Source organism: Orcinus orca, chromosome 3 (genome assembly GCF_937001465.1).
Source record: "Orcinus orca chromosome 3, mOrcOrc1.1, whole genome shotgun sequence".
Taxonomy (NCBI): Eukaryota; Metazoa; Chordata; class Mammalia; order Artiodactyla; family Delphinidae; genus Orcinus; species Orcinus orca.
In genome coordinates, this window is record NC_064561.1 from 154691581 (window position 1) to 154710060 (window position 18480).

The 18480-nt window shown below is 35.6% G+C and overlaps 1 protein-coding gene across 3 annotated transcripts in view; it reads left to right on the forward strand.

Annotated features, from left to right (window-relative positions):
• Positions 1 to 18480, forward strand: part of NUP155 (nucleoporin 155) — a 59222-nt gene that overhangs the window by 16824 nt on the left and 23918 nt on the right. For all 3 annotated transcript variants that reach the window (XM_033421243.2, XM_004265992.4, XM_049708704.1), the window contains 11 exons: positions 2335 to 2432; positions 2951 to 3103; positions 4579 to 4679; positions 7001 to 7171; positions 9440 to 9550; positions 10502 to 10596; positions 11678 to 11766; positions 12235 to 12297; positions 12819 to 12966; positions 14074 to 14140; positions 15214 to 15329. In XM_033421243.2, coding sequence (XP_033277134.1) covers positions 2335 to 2432; positions 2951 to 3103; positions 4579 to 4679; positions 7001 to 7171; positions 9440 to 9550; positions 10502 to 10596; positions 11678 to 11766; positions 12235 to 12297; positions 12819 to 12966; positions 14074 to 14140; positions 15214 to 15329 — 1212 coding nt within the window. The remainder of the gene's footprint in view (positions 1 to 2334; positions 2433 to 2950; positions 3104 to 4578; positions 4680 to 7000; positions 7172 to 9439; positions 9551 to 10501; positions 10597 to 11677; positions 11767 to 12234; positions 12298 to 12818; positions 12967 to 14073; positions 14141 to 15213; positions 15330 to 18480) is intronic.

The window sequence follows — 18480 nt, forward strand, 5'->3', positions numbered from 1 at the left end:
ATATTATTTATATGCAGTATACTAAAATTATTCCCTCCTCGAAATATCTCCAGAAAGTAAGAAATGTTGAAGGAGGTGACATCGTAGGTTATGTTTGAAACAGTTGCTAGCAATGCTTCCTTTTATTCTTATGTTGGATGGTTTGAAACATAAGGCAGACTGGTTTTACAGTGTAAAGGACAGCTTGACCTGTGATTTTCCCTGGAGTTTGAAATTATGCTCTAAGTGGTCTGTGCAGGCATTATAGGTATTATGACTAGGAAACTGCAAGTCTCAAAGTTTCCTCTTTTTTAACTACTCCACCCTTTTAACAGGTCTACATGGTAGTTTCATTGGTCTGATAATGGACACAAGTACATTTCGGGAAATACAGAATTTCACAGTTGTATTAGCCTCACTGTATTCTTGAGGAAACTAAAACTAAGGATGTTATGATTTGCCTGAGGTCTAACTCCTAAGTAAGTGCTGAGATCCAACCTAAAAGCCAAGTTTTCAGACACTGTACACTGCTGTTTGCATATGTCACAAGTGACTTAGCTGCAGAAACTCTCTTCACCTAACAAAGACCTCAGATTTTCAATTTCTGTTTTCTGTGTGCCTGGGTCACTGCTACAATCAGTATCCTAGTGATAGCATGTTTTCCTTGGTCTTCAATGACCAAAAAATTCTCAAGGCAGGCAATTTGAAACAAAGTTTCCTTTTACTTCTTCTAATTTTGGGGGGAAAGATTTTTTCAGATCCACAGAAAAATGAAAAGAATAGCATGATAAAATCTGATATACCTTTTATCTAAATTCACCAGTTGTTAACATTTTGCCGTATTTGCTCACTCTTAAGACCTATTTGAAAGTAAGTTGCAGACATGACTTTCACCCTTAAATCCTTCAGCTTCCATCTCCTAAGCTCTTATATACTACATTATCTTTACCACACCTAAAAAATTAATAATTTTATAATGTTATCCTAATTATATAGTCCATATTAAAATTACTCAGTACTCCTCCAGATCTTTCATAGCTGTTTTTCTTTACATTTTTCTCCACGTTCAGCCAGAGCACATGAGCTACGTTGGTCATTAGTCTCTTTAATATAAAACGGACCTCTTACTGCCTTTTTCAAGTGTTGACATTTAGTGGGGAGGAGCAGGAGAGTTATTTGTAGAATATCCCATTTTCTGAATTTTTTTTTCCTTATCTATAGATTCAGGGTAATATTGTTTTTAGTTTATTTATTTATTTATTTGGTTTTGCCAGGTCTTAGTTGTGGCTCCAGGGCTCCTTAGTTGCAGCAAGAGGCCTCCTTAGCTGTGGCATGAGAACTCATAGTTGCAGCATGCATGTGGGATCTAGTTCCCTGACCAGGGATCAAATCCAGGCCCCCAGCTTTGGGAGCGCAGAGTCTTATCCACTGCGCCACCAGGGAAGTCCCAGGATAATATTTTTTTTAGCCAATATCACATACATGATGCGAACTTCTTACAGTATTACATTAAGAGAAACATAGTACCAGTTTTCCTATTATGAACACTTGGTTAAGGTGGTATTCACCAGATCTCACCATTATGAAGGTTCATTTTCCCCCCCTTTTTTTTGCGGTACACAGGCCTCTCACTGTTGTGGCCTCTCACTGTTGTGGCCTCTCCCATTGCGGAGCACGGGCTCCGGACGCGCAGGCTCAGCGGCCATGGCTCACGGGCCTAGCCGCTCCGCGGCATGTGGGATCTTCCTGGACCGGGGCACGAACCCGTGTCCCCTGCATCGGCAGGCGGACTCTCAACCACTGCGCCACCAGGGAAGCCCTCCCCCTTTTTAATTAGTGATAATCCTTTCAATGATATTTTGATGCTCTAAGGACACCTTATTCCCCATTAACCATTTACCCAATGGATTTAGCTTTCTTTTATGGTCTTTGAAAAAAGATTACTCTTAACAATATTAATGTAAAGAACACACATTCAAGGGTTTTTGCCAATTCTTGCTCCTTTTGCACTACTTTCCTAAAAAGTAGCCTTAAAACTATTTTAGCATGTTTAAACATGTAAAAATCCTACTGGAGGGGCTTCCCTAGTGGCGCAGTGGTTGAGAGTCCGCCTGCCGATGGCAGGGGACACGGGTTCGTGCCCCGATCCGGGAAGATTCCACATTCCGCGGAGCGGCTGGGCACGTGAGCCATGGCTGCTGAGCCTGCACATCCGGAGCCTGTGCTCCGCAACAGGAGAGGCCACAACAGTGAGAGGCCCGCGTACCACAAAAAAAAAAAAAAAATCGTGGAATATATTCCTTGTAATTGAGTAGATATACTTTAAAAATAAACTTTAGTTTTTCTTTCTTCTAGGACCATAGATCGTTCTGTTTTTAAACCAATTGTTCAAATAGCAGTGATTGAAAACTCCGAATCACTGGACTGTCAGTTATTGGCTGTCACACATGCAGGTATGTTGTTTTATTTATATGTGTGCTTTAATGTGATAACTTTTTATAAGCTTCAGGTTTGGAAATTTATGACTGAAAATATGTTTTTACTTCTGTATCAATTATAAGCCATACTAATAATTCGTAAAATTAAGGCTTTTGAAAAATCAGAAGTTTCCACTCACTCTGTCTCCTCATTTTATAGATGTAAAACCAGGCCTGAAAGGTAAAGTGGCTAACATTTAGTGACTGAATGGAACACAGGCTGAACTGAACTGGAGCCTGAACTGGAACACAGGCTCCCTTGTCTTATACTTGTAGGTTCTTTCTACTGAAATGTGTTGATTTACCTCTCAATTCCAAGTGATGTCTTAGAAACCACTTCAGCTGGTAGTATGCATGATGATTTAAGATCAGTCAGGAAAGTGATATATGGCTTTAACAGAGTTCTGTGTTTTTCTGTGGAATTGTTTCAACAACACATGTACCTCATGTCTTTTATTTCCTGTTAATAATGGATAATTTTACCCCATCATCAGGTGTAAGACTATATTTCAGCACTTGTCCGTTCAGACAGCCATGGACACGCCCTAATACATTGACACTGGTCCACATCCGCTTACCTCCTGGATTCTCAGCATCTTCAACGGTGGAAAAGCCTTCAAAAGTACATAAAGCTCTTTATAGTAAAGGTAAATTCTGAAATACTATCAGATTTAATATTAGAGTCTTAAAATTATTAAAATTAGAATGCATTTTGAGGCATTTGAAATTAACAGATTTCCAGTGAAGTTCAGGATGTTATGGGTTTTTTTAGTCCAGGAACTCATTTTCTATATGAGCTTATATTTCAAATTTTTCATTGGCATATATATGAAAAATATAATTTTTTAAAGTATCTAAGTACTTTTAAAATTGTTTTATTAGCCTTGTACATGAACTCACTGGTCAAAATCAGTGTTATAAACTGTTATAAACAGTTATAAACTGCTATAAACTTAAAATGACTTTCCTGATACCACGCCTGCTTTATCAGTGACTTTATGGATATGGAGAGTTTTGCCTGTCAAAATATGAAATTTTAATAACAAACTCTTTTGAATTAATAATTAAGTTTAAAAAATGAGATTCTAGTTAAACATCAAAACTTGAAAAATCCATATGTGGTTTTCCCCAATATGAGAAAGCATTCGTAAAACAATTTGTTTTTATTTTCTAATCATTTTAAAGCCTTTTCTCTGCTATTGTACTGTGTCTTCTAATATTTTATTTTTCAACACCCAAATTAAACTTTCCTTCACAAATAGAATTTTTTCAAGTACATTGTATCATGTACCTTCATAGCATTTTTAATAACAGCTTTAATTGAGATATAATTTACATACCTTTTAAAATGTACAATCTATTAGTGTTTAGTTTATTCATGGAGTTGTACAACGATCACTACTCTCTAATTTCGGAACATTTTCATCACTGCAGAAAGAAACCCTGTACCCATTAGCTGTCACTCCCTGTTTCCCCCTTCTCCCAGCCCTGGGAAATCACTAGTCTACTTTCTGTTTCTATGGATTTGCCTCTTTTGGACATTTCCTTTAAATGGAGTTGGAAAATACAGGACTGGCTTCTTTCACTTAGCATAATGCTTTCAAGGTTTATCTATTGTAGCAGGTTTTTTTTTTTTTTTTTTGGCTGAATAATATTTCATTGTGTGAGTGTACCACATTATAATTACCCATTCATCATTTGGTGGGCATTTGGGTTGTTTCTCTTTTTTGGCTATTATAAATGATGTTGTTATAAACATTTAGGTACAAGTTTTTGAGTGGACACATTTTCATTTCTTTTGGCTATATACCTAAGAATGGAATGCTGGATCATATGGTAACTTTAGAAATGTTAAAATGTGAAAAAAAAAAGTTGTGTTTACCTGAAAGAAATGCAGTATAAGGTCTAGAACACTTAATAATGCTACCCTGGCACTAATTATATATGCTTTTAGGGGATTTATTGTTTATTTTGTGACTTGTTTATTTATAAAGATTAATGCTGTATATTTATGTATCTGTATTAATGTCACTAATTATTAATGTCACTAATAATCATAATAATTATGATTATTGAGGATATAATTTGACATCATATAAGATTTTACATATTAAACTTTTAGGTATTCTACTGATGGCAGCCTCAGAAAATGAAGATAATGACATTTTGTGGTGTGTCAACCATGATACATTTCCTTTCCAAAAGCCAATGATGGAAACCCAGGTAAGTTATCCTGAGAGATTATAAAGAATTTTTTACATAATTTTAAGTGAAGAATAAAATTATGAGAAACTTTATCTTCTGATTTATTACTGTTTGCTTCTAATAATCTAATATGATTAGCAGTCATACTGAAAAGAAGTATATACTGTTAATTTTTTGTTTTTCTTCTGTGAGATTAGAAGTCATTATGGTACTCGTTAAAAAAACCTTTAACAAAAACATTGGAACCCTTTTAGAATGTTCTTCATAATGTACCTGAAAATGCCTATATCTTTTCTGAAATGATCTTTGTCCCACTTAAATATATTATATTTTTAGTTATTATGAGGCCATGCATTATAGTTATGACTTAGAATTTTATTCTTATGATCTCTTTAATTTGTAGTTCCGCCTAAATATTTAACGTTTTTTCTTTTAATTATAGAAAATTTCAAATATATGCAAAAAATAGAATGGTAAACTGAACCCCACATTAAGAAATTACCCATTTCTCCATCTTGTTTCATATCTCTTCCCCACGTATATAAATGTATACACACAAACACATGATTGTGTTTTAAAAGTAAATATCACGTATACCACGAAGTCAGCAGAGAGGTCCTGGGTGAGAGGTGCGGCCCCGGCCTATCCTGGCCCAATCCCACACCTAGGCCACCCACCCCAGCCCCCAGCCCAGGAGATGCTGAGAGGAGGCCATCTCTACTCACTCCCCTTGCTGTCCCCTACTCCACTCCCATCTGTCCTCCTAGATGCCCTAGCATAGCTCATGTTACCTGCCCCCAGAGGCTGCTGATCAAACGAGATAGACCAACCCCCACTAGGGTGTGAATGTCTGAGACTTTCTTTGGAGCCATCTCTTTAAAGGCATTTTGGTTCTAGTGCCACTAGCTGCTTCTGGTTATTTTCAAACGTGAACCCGTCTGGTTAGGGGTAGTGGGAAAAGGTGTGTGTAGATGGGAGGAGGAAGAACCAGTTCCTGGGAATGGGGGCATGGTTTGAATGGGCTCTTCCAAGTTTCTGACATGGCCTAAGCAGCTGGGGTAGAGTCAGGAGGTAGGTATGGAGGCAAGGAGCACCTTTCTCAAATTCTTTTCTTTATCCTTTGAACTTTACTGAGCACATACTGTGTTGCCTCATTATGCGACAGACTGTAAGGATTCAGAACTCAGGAAGATATAAACCCTGTCTTGATGGGAGCACAGTGTTAGCGGGTGCAGGTTTGAAATCTGGCTCTATTTCCTCAAAGCAGTGACTCAGAGGACTAACGTGTCTCTGGTCCTCAATTTCCTAATCTATAACAGTTTTAATAGTACCTACCTCTGTGGGGTGGTTGTGGGATTAAATGAGTTCATGTGTGTAAGGTGCTGAGAACACTACCTGGCACACTGGAAGCACTCGATAAACGTTAGCTACTTTTAAAGTAGATACTATATATCATATATATCATATCACTTCATCTCTATAATACTTGAGTTCTCAAACAAATGTGGACTTTAAATATATATATATAAATATAGCTCATGAACTTTAATCAAATTCTGGTCTCCCAAAAACAGCTATACAAGACATTAAGTCAATGGAAAAATTCTGTATTGACTGGGCATTAGATTGTATTAGAGAAATGTTAATATTCTTACATGTTAGGATAGTATAGTGGTTATGTTAGAAAACATCCTTATTTTTAAGAGGTGCATGCAAAAGTATTTAGTGGTGACATGATATTCATAACTTTCAAATGGTTCAATAAATGAAAAAATATAGAAAGAAGAAAGCAAATAGGGCAAAATGCTATCAATTGTTGAATCTAGGTATCAGGCATATGGACATTTATTGTACTTTCAACATTTTATTAATGCTTAAAATTTTTTATAATAAAATATTTTAGAAGACTAGACACTTTTTTTAGAGAGTATCTTAGTTTAGAAAGCAGATGTAACTTCAGAAGAAAACAAAAACTGTATGTCAGCAGATTTAAGCACTGAACCTACCAGTGTAGATCAGTTTACCCTGGAAAGAGGGTAGAAGGTATAGTCTTCAGTTACTGAAAAAATTGTAATTTTAGTAAATACTATTTATAGTTTATCCTAAGAAAATTTTGCCTTTGTCTTCTGGTATGAAAAGATTTACTATCATAGAAGATGCCTGATTAAAAGAATAGACATTAGAAAATTAAATACAGACTTTTGAGAATATTCGTGCTGATGTATTATTATTAATCTGTTAAACCCTACATTATTTAAAGATTGTATTATTCTTTTTTAGAAGGTTTTGCCTCATGTAACTTTAATAATATGTATAAAACGTTTATTTCTTCTACATAGATGACTACTCGTGTTGATGGTCATTCCTGGGCTCTTTCTGCAATAGATGAGTTCAAAGTAGATAAGATAATCACACCCTTAAATAAGGATCATATTCCCATAACTGACTCACCAGTTGTTGTACAGCAGCACATGTTGCCTCCAAAGAAGTTTGTTCTCCTCTCAGCACAGGTATTTACATCATCTGTTAAGGTGGAGAGAAAAAGAAGAGAAGCCATATTTAACGTTTTGGTCAAAGTATTCTGCAGTAGTTGCTTAATAGAGTCGTTTACCTAAGTACTTAGGAATGTTTATTCTTAAAATATTCTTAAGGAATAGTTTATAAATACCAAAAATGCGGGCCTTCTCTAGTTGTGGCAAGGGGGGGCTACTCTTCATTGCAGTGCACAGGCTTCTCATCGCCTTGGCTTCTCTTTGTTGTGGAGCACGGGCTCTAGGCACACGGGCTTCAGTAGTTGTGGCACGCAGGCTCAGTAGTTGTGGCTTGCAGGCTCTAGAGCTATAGAGCGCAGGCTCAGTAGTTGCTCCGCGGCATGTGGGATCTTCCTGGACCAGGGCTCAAACCTGTGTCCCCTGCATTGGCAGGCGGATTTTTAACCACTGCGCCACCAGGGAAATCCAAGAGCTTGCTGTTTATAAAGTATTGCTATTATACTTTTTCTAAAGTAGCATTTCTATCAATAGTATTCAGCATAAAATTAGTAAAACAAGCTATGTTTATTTCTTATCATGTAGTCCTCACTTGTTAAAAAAAGAATCTTTTAGTATTTATTTTTTGAGTAGCGATGCATTGACAATTCCACTGGTAAGCAGAGGGGTATACACAATAAAATCTCCCTTCTGGTTTGGGTCCCCTCCCTACAGACACCCATGTCATCAGAATCTATATCTTTCCAGAGATATGTTATGATATCAATATACAAACAATACAAGTATATTTATAAACACACATTAGCATATTGTATGCACTGTTTTATACTTTGCTTTTTATGTTTCAAAGATACATTTTAGATATCTTTCCATAGTAATATATAAAGAACTTTCTCATTCTATTTTATATTTGAAAGGCATTCCTTAATATGGATGTACCATATTTAACTAGGCCCCTATTAATAGATCATCTTTTCCCTTTAAAAATAATGCTGTGGGCTTCCCTGGTGGCGCAGTGGTTGAGAGTCCGCCTGCTGATGCAGAGGACACGGGTTCATGCCCTGGTCCGGGAATATCCCACATGCTGCAGAGCGGCTAGGCCCGTGAGCCATGGCCGCTGGGCCTGTGCGTCCGGAGCCTGTGCTCCGCAATGGGAGAGGCCACAACAGTGAGAGGCCGGCGTACCACAAAAAAATAAAAATAAAAAAAAATAATGCTGCAACCTTGTGCATATATCATTTTGCCTGTGTGTGAGTAAAGCTGTAGAATTACATCTACTGGATCAAAAAGTATGTGTGTTTATCAATTTGATAGATGTTGCCAGGTTCCCTGTATATATACATACATTCACTATCAGTGAATGTTGAGTGCTTGTTTCCTTACATCTTGTGCAAGTACAATATGCCATCGTATTAAGAGTGAGATTGACTGTCTGTTCTAGTGTTTATTTTTCTGTGAATTGTCTGTTCCTATTCTATATCCACTTTTCTATTAAGTTGTCTTTTTCTTTTTTATTTATAGAGGCTCTTTATATGTCAAGGAAACTAACTTTTTGTGACTTAGTCTCAGACATTTTTCCTGGTTTGCCATCTTATTTTGTTTACTGAGATATTTTTTCCCATGTGGATAAGTTTATAAGTAGTTGAAATACTCAGTTTTTTGGGGGGATTTCTATTGAAGTTTAAAAAAAAAAAGACTGTCCGCACTCTGAAGTTCATAAAATAATTCACCCAGAGTTTCTTCTACTACTGTTACAGTTTTATTTTGTCCTGTCTGTTTGGAATTTATCCTGTTTTAGGTATGAGTATGGATCCAGCTTCATTTTTTCCCAAAGTGGACATACTTGTGCCAACATGATTAATGAAATATCTAACTTTGATCCTTTAGTTTGAGGGGCAGCTTTTATCATATATTAAATTCTAGTGCTTACTTGAGCCTATATCAGAACTTTCTGTTTTGTTCCACTTATCTGACTGTTTATTCATGTGCTAATACCATGCATAAGATAAAGGTTTATAATATGTTTGTGTCTGACAGAGCCTGCACCCTTTTGCTTTACTTTTTTAGCGGGGAGGGGCAGTGTTCTCTTACTAAGTTTTCTGCATGGATATATAGATCCAGTATAGGCTAGGAATTGAAGTGTAGATGATCTTTTTGACCAGTTTACTTCATATTCTTGAAGTTACTTTTTTGTTTCATTGCTTTTATTAAATAAGGTAGCAAGGTCAGTTGCTACTAGCCATGCTTGATAAATCTATTATTCATCCTCTTTCTTTTTGAACTTCTTAGGGGAGTCTTATGTTTCATAAACTTAGACCTGTAGATCAACTGAGGCATCTACTTGTGAGTAATGTGGGTGGAGATGGAGAAGAGATTGAAAGATTCTTTAAATTACATCAGGTAATTATTTATACCTTTTTTTTTATTGTGATGATATTATGTAAGTTAGGATCAAAATACTGTGGTTAATACCAGTCTTCCTTTCTTTGCCTTAATCACTGTATGTGTACTGGTACTTGGGAGCAGTATTAATATGCTATAAGGGTTTATGGTAAATGCTCAGATTTTTGTTCTGTTTTTGATAAATTCTTATCATTAAAGTGTACTAGTAAGAGTGTGATGTTCAAATTATATGATGAATGTATTTTTATTAAAAGGACAAGATATTTATAGATAAATAACTTTTTTAATTAAAAACTTTTTTTGTTTTTTTTTTTTTTTGCTTAATGACATGAGGAAAAAACTTGAGGCAGTAATGATGGGGACTTTAGTATTTTAAGCCACAACTAGAAATGATGAGGTAAAACTGGGAATGCTTAGTTTAAAATCAGGAATATCAGATCAAAGTTAAATATACACACTCTGAATTCAAACTACCAGCTCCACCATCAGAGTAGATTACTTGAATTCTCTGAGCTTCCATTTCCTCATGTGTAAAATGTGTATTAAATTATAATATGTGGAGTGAGGATTAATATGCTCTAAACTCTTAAAATAGTGCCTGGCACATGACAAGTACTTAATAAATGTTAGCTATTATTGTTATTTTCTAAAAGGTTAAAACACCATGAGAAAAAAACCCGGGAGTAGTGGGGGACTAAACCAGAAACTAAAGTAGAATCTAGATAAAAAGAAAAAGAGACCATCCTTTAATAACAGCGCCTATGATAAACTTTAAAACCAATAATGTTTACTTCTCCTTTTTCATACCAGCTGATTTCATTCATTCAGCAAATATTTATCAAGTACCTGCTCTGTGCTAGGCACGGGTTTAAACACTGGATACAGAAGTAAACAAAACTTCTTTTGAAATGTTTATGTTTTACATAAGGAAAGATACTCTTTTTACAGGAAGACCAGGCCTGTGCAACTTGCCTTATTCTTGCTTGTTCCACTGCTGCCTGTGACAGAGAAGTATCTGCTTGGGCCACTCGGGCTTTCTTCAGGTATATATCATTTTCTTTTGTTCTTGGCCATTTTTTATTAATGGTTGCATTGGCTAATGTGGTTGTTTAAGGGTTTGCAAAACAGTTGAGCAACTATATAGGCAAGTTAGTAAAATTTAAATTGGAAAGGTGATAATACTACTGGAAGCAACTAGGTTAGCATAATTTATGCATTGTTACTCTTTCTCTGGATTTTCTTCTCCAACTTCTTTTGTCTAGTCTTCTACCTCAGTTATTATCTCATCTATCTTTTCTACTTCCTCAAACACTACTAGTTCTGCTTTATGTGTATCATTTGCATTGAGAGATTGAGTCACTTTTAGAAAACTTGGTATCAAAGAGATACTTGGAAAATATTTAGCTAAGAATAAATTTAAAATGCAATTTTGTTTAAAAGAATTTTTTGAGTAGTCTAACCATAATCTAGTATGAAAATTACAGTACCGTATACTTATTAAATACATTCTATTCATTGCAGACTCTTCTTTAGAAATTGCCAGAGTCCCTTATGATTCTTCTTGTTAGCAATTTGAAGTCAACATTTACTAAATATTTTATTATGTATCTGTGTATATTTCACTGTCAACACAATGCATTTAAAGTCTCTAATGTTTTTTTAATATTTATTTATTTATTTATTTATTTATTTATGGCCGCGTCGGGTCTTTGTTGCTGCATGTGGGCTTTCTCTAGTTACGGCGAAAGGGGACTACTCTTCATTGAGGTGCACAGGCTTCTCATTGCAGTGGCTTCTCTTGTTGCGGAGCACGGGCTGTAGGCGCGTGGGCTTCAGTAGTTGTGGTGCTTGGGCTCAGTAGTTGTGGCTCGCGGGCTTTAGAGCACAGGCTCAGTAGTTGTGGTGCACAGGCTTAGTTGCTCTGTGACGTGTGGGATCTTCCTGGACCAGGGATTGAACCCATGTCCCCTGCATTTACAGGCAGATTGTTAACCACTGTGCCACCAGGAAAGTCTCTAGTGTTTAAAGCATTTATTTTGAAGCTAAGCAGGACTTGAAACAGTTCTAGCTTTTAAGATGTATAGTTTCACTGAATAAACTCAGCCCCTGTTGTCATAAAAATAGGTATGGTGGTGAAGCACAGATGAGATTTCCAGCCACTCTCCCCGCTCCAAGTAATGTTGGTCCCATCCTGGGGTCTCCTGTCTACTCTGGTGAGTATGAAACATTGAAATGAAACTGTTTCTAATAGAGTTGAATTTTAGAAGCTTTGTAGTATATTTTAATGGATAAAAAATTTCATTGTATTTTCTTTACTGCTACTGCATTATTAGGGAATAATTCTATAGATGTCTGACTCTTAGTGTTATGATATATTAATATTGAATCTTTAGTGTATACTGGGAAACAAAATAAGATATAACCAGTAGTATTTACAGAACTCATTTGTTATTTATTCAAAAGGAAAGAGTTGAGAGGTTTAATAACAAACTCCCACCTCAATGTTTTCCAAAGTGGGGATTGTTAGAAAGTTGCTGGGAAATGAGTCCCTAATTCTTGAATATATTATGGGTGGTGCCACTCCTCACTCTTACACTTAGAAACAGTTTCTGTGTCTAATTTTGATCAGATACAAAAAACTGGGAGATAATTTTATAAATCTTTATATTCTTTCTTTTTAGGTTCTCCTGTTCCTAGTGGTAGTACATACCTGAATCCATCCTTTTTGGGAACACCATCTCAAGGTACCTCTTTTCTTTGTTTTAGGTTGCTACTACTATTCTTTTTGAGGAGCTAACATTGTGAATTACTATCCTTAATGCTTAGAATGGGAAAGATTAACTTGTCCTATTCCCCTGAAAATAATGGAGTTTAATAGAAGTGGCATCCAAGCAAGTATTGGCATTTGGCCATGAATGCCTTTACTTAGTGGACCTGGAAAGCCCCCTTTTTGAGTATCAGGACTTAATTACCAGCCCTGAACTGTATAATTAGTCCTGTTTTACTCCCAGCATTAATGTGCAGTGATTGCAAGCTTGCTTTCCTTTTCATCCTGCATTGCCCACACTTGAAAGCCAACTTGGGAGGTCCTCTCCAAGTCTAAATCTCTCTTCTTAACAAGGAAAACGAAATTAAATAACTATTTATTTCAGTATTTTTGTAATTGTTTTTACCTATGGGTCTAGGGACAATTGACTTGGGTTATTGAGAATTCTGAATATTTAAGGTTAAGTTTAAAGATTTGTTTTTCTTACGTGTGTACAAGGTGTTCATCCTCCTGCTATGTCAACTCCAGTGTGTGCTATGGGAAATCCAGCAACTCAGGCCACAAGTATGAGTTGTATGGCTGGACCAGAGATTGTATACTCTGGAAAACACAATGGTATTTGCATTTACTTTTCTCGAATCATGGGGTAAGTTTTTCATGGGATAATTAACTATTGCTTACCTTGTTCTATTGTGTATAGTTGAATATTTTTAACTTTAAATTTGGGACATCATTTGTGCCTACTAAATTTTACTTATAGTTTAAGCTCACTTGTCCATTAATAAGATTGCTTTCTGTCATTCAGCTTTTTTATTATCTAACCATCTATATTTGTTACTGTGTTTTATGTATGTATATATATCTTCAAAATATATCTACATATACTAATATGTAGTGTAACAAACCACCCCCTAACTCAGTGACATGTGTCTGTAAGTCAGTTAGGCAGTTCTGGTCTTGGCTAGGCCCACTATGCATTTGAAATCAGCTTTGAGGTTGAAGAGAGTTGTGTCACTCTTGGCTGGACTCTCACATATTTAGGGTTATGTTTGTGTGTTGGTCTAGAATGGCCTCAGCTGAGACAGCTGGATTGTCCTCCACATGGTCTCTCATCCTCTAGCAGGCTAGTCAAGGATCATAGACTTGGTGGTGGTAAGGTTCCATGAGAGAGAGTGGAAACTTGCAGAGCCTCAGGATGCCTGGGCTCAGAATAGGTCTGCTATCACTTCTGCCTGACTTACTTGGCAGGGGGACATCTCCAAGCCAGCCCAGATTCAAAAAGTGGGAAATAGACTCCTCGTTATAAAGGAGGCATCAGAGTCATATTGTAAAGAGGATAGGTGTGGGGAGGGATAAAGAATTACAGCCATTTTTCAATCATTCTACCAGATCCACTTAATTATCATGTCTGGTGTGTATTTTTCTTAGATTTGAGTTGTATGCTTTCATATGAATCATTTGCTTAAAAATGTGAAACAGTGCAGAACTCACTTTATAAGCTTCCTTGTTTCCAATTTATTACCCAGGGTCTTTGATTTTTCTTCAACAGTATTTCATTATGTGAAATGACTTAGATCTGTCAGGTTTGGAAATTTTCCTGGTTTTTTTGTTCTTTCAGATAACTTAGTAAAATGTTAAATGAAGTCATTGATACACTTTAAAAACTAAATAAACACATAGAAAGGAATTTACTACTTATTGTAATTGTTTTTATTCATCTACAGCACAATCATTAAAACATTTTTTGTTCCAGAAACATCTGGGATGCTAGTTTAGTTGTGGAGAGAATATTCAAGAGTGGCAACAGAGAGATCACTGCAGTAAGTGTGTTATATAAATAACAGTATTCCATTATCTCTGTGGAGCCAGTTTACGTTATTAATGGGGAAGTAGATTGTTTTATATCTCTTGATGTTATAAACAACATGCAATGATTATTCCTTTATATACATGTTTGTGTACTCGTCCAGTAAACTGTTCACCCCCTGAGTTACATCTCAGCTCTGTCACTTACTTATGAAGAGTAAATTTCTTAACATTTCAGAGCCTGATATCTCACAGTAAAATGAGAATGTATCTCCCTCATAACATTGTTATGAGGGCTAAATAGAATCAGTCCTAATACTTAATATTGCTCAAAGTTACAATTTAATGTATTGCTTATATGCCCCCAAACTCCAAGAACCTAGCACTAATTTCCATGTATTGGTGTACTTTCCAGAGTGCTTTAAGAAACACAGAAATTTGTACTATCATAAATTCAGGTATTAAAGGTTTTTTTTTAATGTGAAGTATGCATGCAATTTATTTTAAGCTTTTTTCTTTTTAAGATGGAAAGATACTAAATATCTTTTTAACTCTGATACTCTATTTTAAAGTTCTAAATTTTAAAGTTTCTCAGAATCAGAATGTATTAACATAGTATGTGATTCCATTTGTGTGAATTTCGAACAGGCAAAACCAGTCTATATTCTATGATAGAGGTAAGAAAAGTGGTCGGTTACCTAGGAGGTAGAATGACTAATGACTAGAAAAGGGGCAATAGGGAACTTTTTTGGGTGTTGGAAATACCCTATATTGTGATCTGGGTGGTGACTATATAAAGATGTAAAAAGTTATCAAGGTATTCACTTAAGATTTGTGTATTTTACTGTCTGTAAATTATACCTCATTAAAACCAGAGCAGCAGGGGGTGGAGGGATGTGGGTGTCCAGCCCTTTATTCTGGTCACCAAGTATAAATTGATAAAAGAAATAACTTTACTGTTTATGAAGATAGGGTACCTTAGAATTAAAACTTCATGTTCAATTATGGGTATACAGCATATGTGTTTTTTATAGAAACTTTTTTTTTCATTGTTTTTAAATGTTTGAAAATATTTCCTTTCTTTCAGATTGAAAGTAGTGTTCCCTCACAGCTGCTGGAGTCAGTGCTACAAGAACTGAAAGGTTTGCAAGAATTTCTAGACAGAAACTCCCAGTTTACAGGAGGACCATTAGGAAATCCAAAGTAGGAATAAATAAGATTTATTTCCCTTTTTATTCTGAGATTTAATTTACATGTTATAAAATTCATCCTTTTAAAAAGTTTCATGGTTTTTAGTATATTCATAAAGTTAAACTATCATCACCACTATCTAGTTCCAGAACATTTCCATCACACCAAAAAGAAACCCTATGCCCATTAGCAGTCACTCCATGTCTTAATTCAAGCTGAAATAACAAAGATACCATAAACTGACTGGCTTAGACAACAAACATTTATTTTTCATAGTTCTGGAGGCTGGAAGTCTGAGATAGGGTGCCAGCATGGTCAAGTTCTGGTGAGGACCTTCTTCCTGGTTTGCAGACAGCTGCTTTCTTTTTGTGTTGTTACATGGCAGAGAGAAAACCAGACAGCAAGTCCTCTGGTTTTTTCTTAGAAGGGTAGTAATCTTATCATGGGTCTCCACCTTCATGAGCTCACCTAAACTTAATTACCTCCCAAAGGCCATACCTCCAAAAATACCATCGCTTTGAGGATTACTATGAATTTGGTGGGACACAAACATTCAGTTGGTAACACTGCAAAGTTGTCTTTCCCCTAGTCCCTGGCAAATACTAATCCACTCTCTGTTTCTATGGATCTGCCATACTTTGGATCTTTTATGTAAATGCAGATATACAGTATGTGGCCTTTTGTTTCTGGCTTTTCTCTTAGCATAATATTTTCATGTTCATATATTGTAGTGTATATCAGTACTTGGTTTCATTTTTCAGTTCGTTTGATGCACATTTGCCTTGTTTCACCATTTTTTCTTTTTCTTTTTTTTAATTGATTTTTTTGTTTTTTATTGAAGTATAGTTGATATACAATGTTGTGTTTCAGCTTTTTGGCTATTATGAATAATGCTGATATGCACATTCCTGTAAAAGTTTTTGCGTGGACACATGTTTAGGATGAACATTTTTTGTTGCTGTTGTTATAAAAGTAATATGGACTTGTAAAAAATTTACATCACTCCCCTGATGAATTAATTTGAAGTATGACAATATAAACTTTCAAATCATATGTGAACATACATGAATATATGAATATACACACATGTATATGAATGTATATTCATATATGAATATACATTTCTTTTTTAATACAATTTCTAAAGCTTATACTCCATTTACAGTTACTAAAAAATAATTGGCTATATTCCTTGTGTTTTACAATACATCCTCATAGCCTGTCTTATACCCAGAAGTTTGTACCTCTCACTCCCCTACCCTTATATTGCCCACCCCTCCACCCCCTCCCCACTGGTGACCACTTGTTTGTTCTCTATATCTGTGAGTCTGCTTCTTTTTTGTTATATCCACCAGCTTGTGTATTTTTTAGATTCTACATATAAGTGATATACAGTATTTGTCTTTCTCTGATTTATTTCACTTAGCATAATGCTCTGCAAGTCCATCCATGTTGCTGCAGATGACAAAATTTCATTCTTTTTTATGGCTGAGTAGTAGTCCACTGTAAAAATAGGATCTAAGTAGGCATACTTTTTGTGAAACATTGTTTACATTCAGTATATTCTTTAGAGCATTCCAAAAATAATAGAATAAATTTTGTTTGTATTGGCTACATGTTATTCCATTATATTCAAGCAATTAGTGGTATAACTCTATGTGTAATTAGGTTGTTTCTATTTCTTGATGGTATAAACAGGGTTCAGTGAGTATTCTTTACACATGTTTGTGTACTTGTTCAGTAATATTCAGATGAATTTCTTTAGAAGTAAAATTTTGGGATATAAGAGCTTTTAAAAATGTTGTTATGTAGTATTTGGTTGTCCCCTGAGAAGGTTATACCAATTATTTTTAGCCTTCAGAACTCTTTTAAGTGTATCTTAACATGTATATATTGATTCCTAGCCCCTGCCACTTTTTAATTCAGTTTAAGAATCTTTGTCTTTTAACTCCATCTCATTTTGTTGGGGTTAATTAAATGTTTGATCTGTTTCTCACCATCCTGAACTTGTGGGCTTTGTTGTGGTTTGGGGTTTGTTTGTTTGTTTTTCTCCCCTTCTGTTTTACTGGATTGATTTAAAAGTTTTATGTATGACTTTTCTTCTTCTGATAGTTAGTTTTAAATTCTGAAAAATATACATCTCAGTCATCATTAATTGAACAGAATCTGTTATCTTACCTCCTTCCCCTACCCTCTACCACTGTCCTTCTTCCTACATAGCTGGAATTTTAGTTGGAAGGTGTTTTTTTTTTCTTTTTCTTTTCCACCATTATATTATTCTTCTGTTAATAGTTTCTAAGCAGTTTATTGAATTTACAATTATAGCCTCAATTATAACCTTCGATTTTGTAACCTACTACTTTGCTAATTTCTCTTTACTGTTTTTAGTAGTTTTTTTCATTGGGTTTTTTGGATTTTTCAAATATGTCATCCTGTCATCTGCAAATAGAGATAGTTCTACCATTTTCTTTCTAACTCTAGTTGCTTTCTTCTGTCTGCATAAGCTAATATCTCCAACATAGTGTTAAAGAGTGGAGATAATGGTGCGCATCCTGCTCTTACTCCTGACTTCAATGGGAAAGTGTGTAGTGTTTCCCCACTAAAGAAGATGCCTAGATATAGTTTAACATGATAAGAAAGTATCCATCCATTTCTATTTTATTGAGTATTTTTATAAAGTGAGTATTGAAGTATGTCAAATGTATTGTCTACATCTTATAGAGATGATTGTATAATTTTTTTCCTTACCTTTATTAAGAGATTTCCTAATTTCAACCAACCCTCACAACATTAGTCTCACCGAGTATGGGAATTTTTAAATAGCTTTTTTTTTTTTTTTTTTTGCGGTACGCGGGCCTCTCACTGTCGTGGCCTCTCCCGTTGCGGAGCACAGGCTCCAGACGCGCAGGCTCAGTGGCCATGGCTCACGGGCCCAGCTGCTCCGCGGCATGTGGGATCCTCCCAGGCCGGGACACGAACCTGTGTCCCCTGCATCGGCAGGCGGACCCCCAACCACTGCGCCACCAGGGAAGCCCCTAAATAACTTTTTGAGATAAAACTTACATACCATAAAATTCACTTGCTTTAAATCGGTTCAGTGATTTAGTAAATATATAGAATTTCTTCAGTCATGACAACAATCCATTTTTAGACCACATCCGTC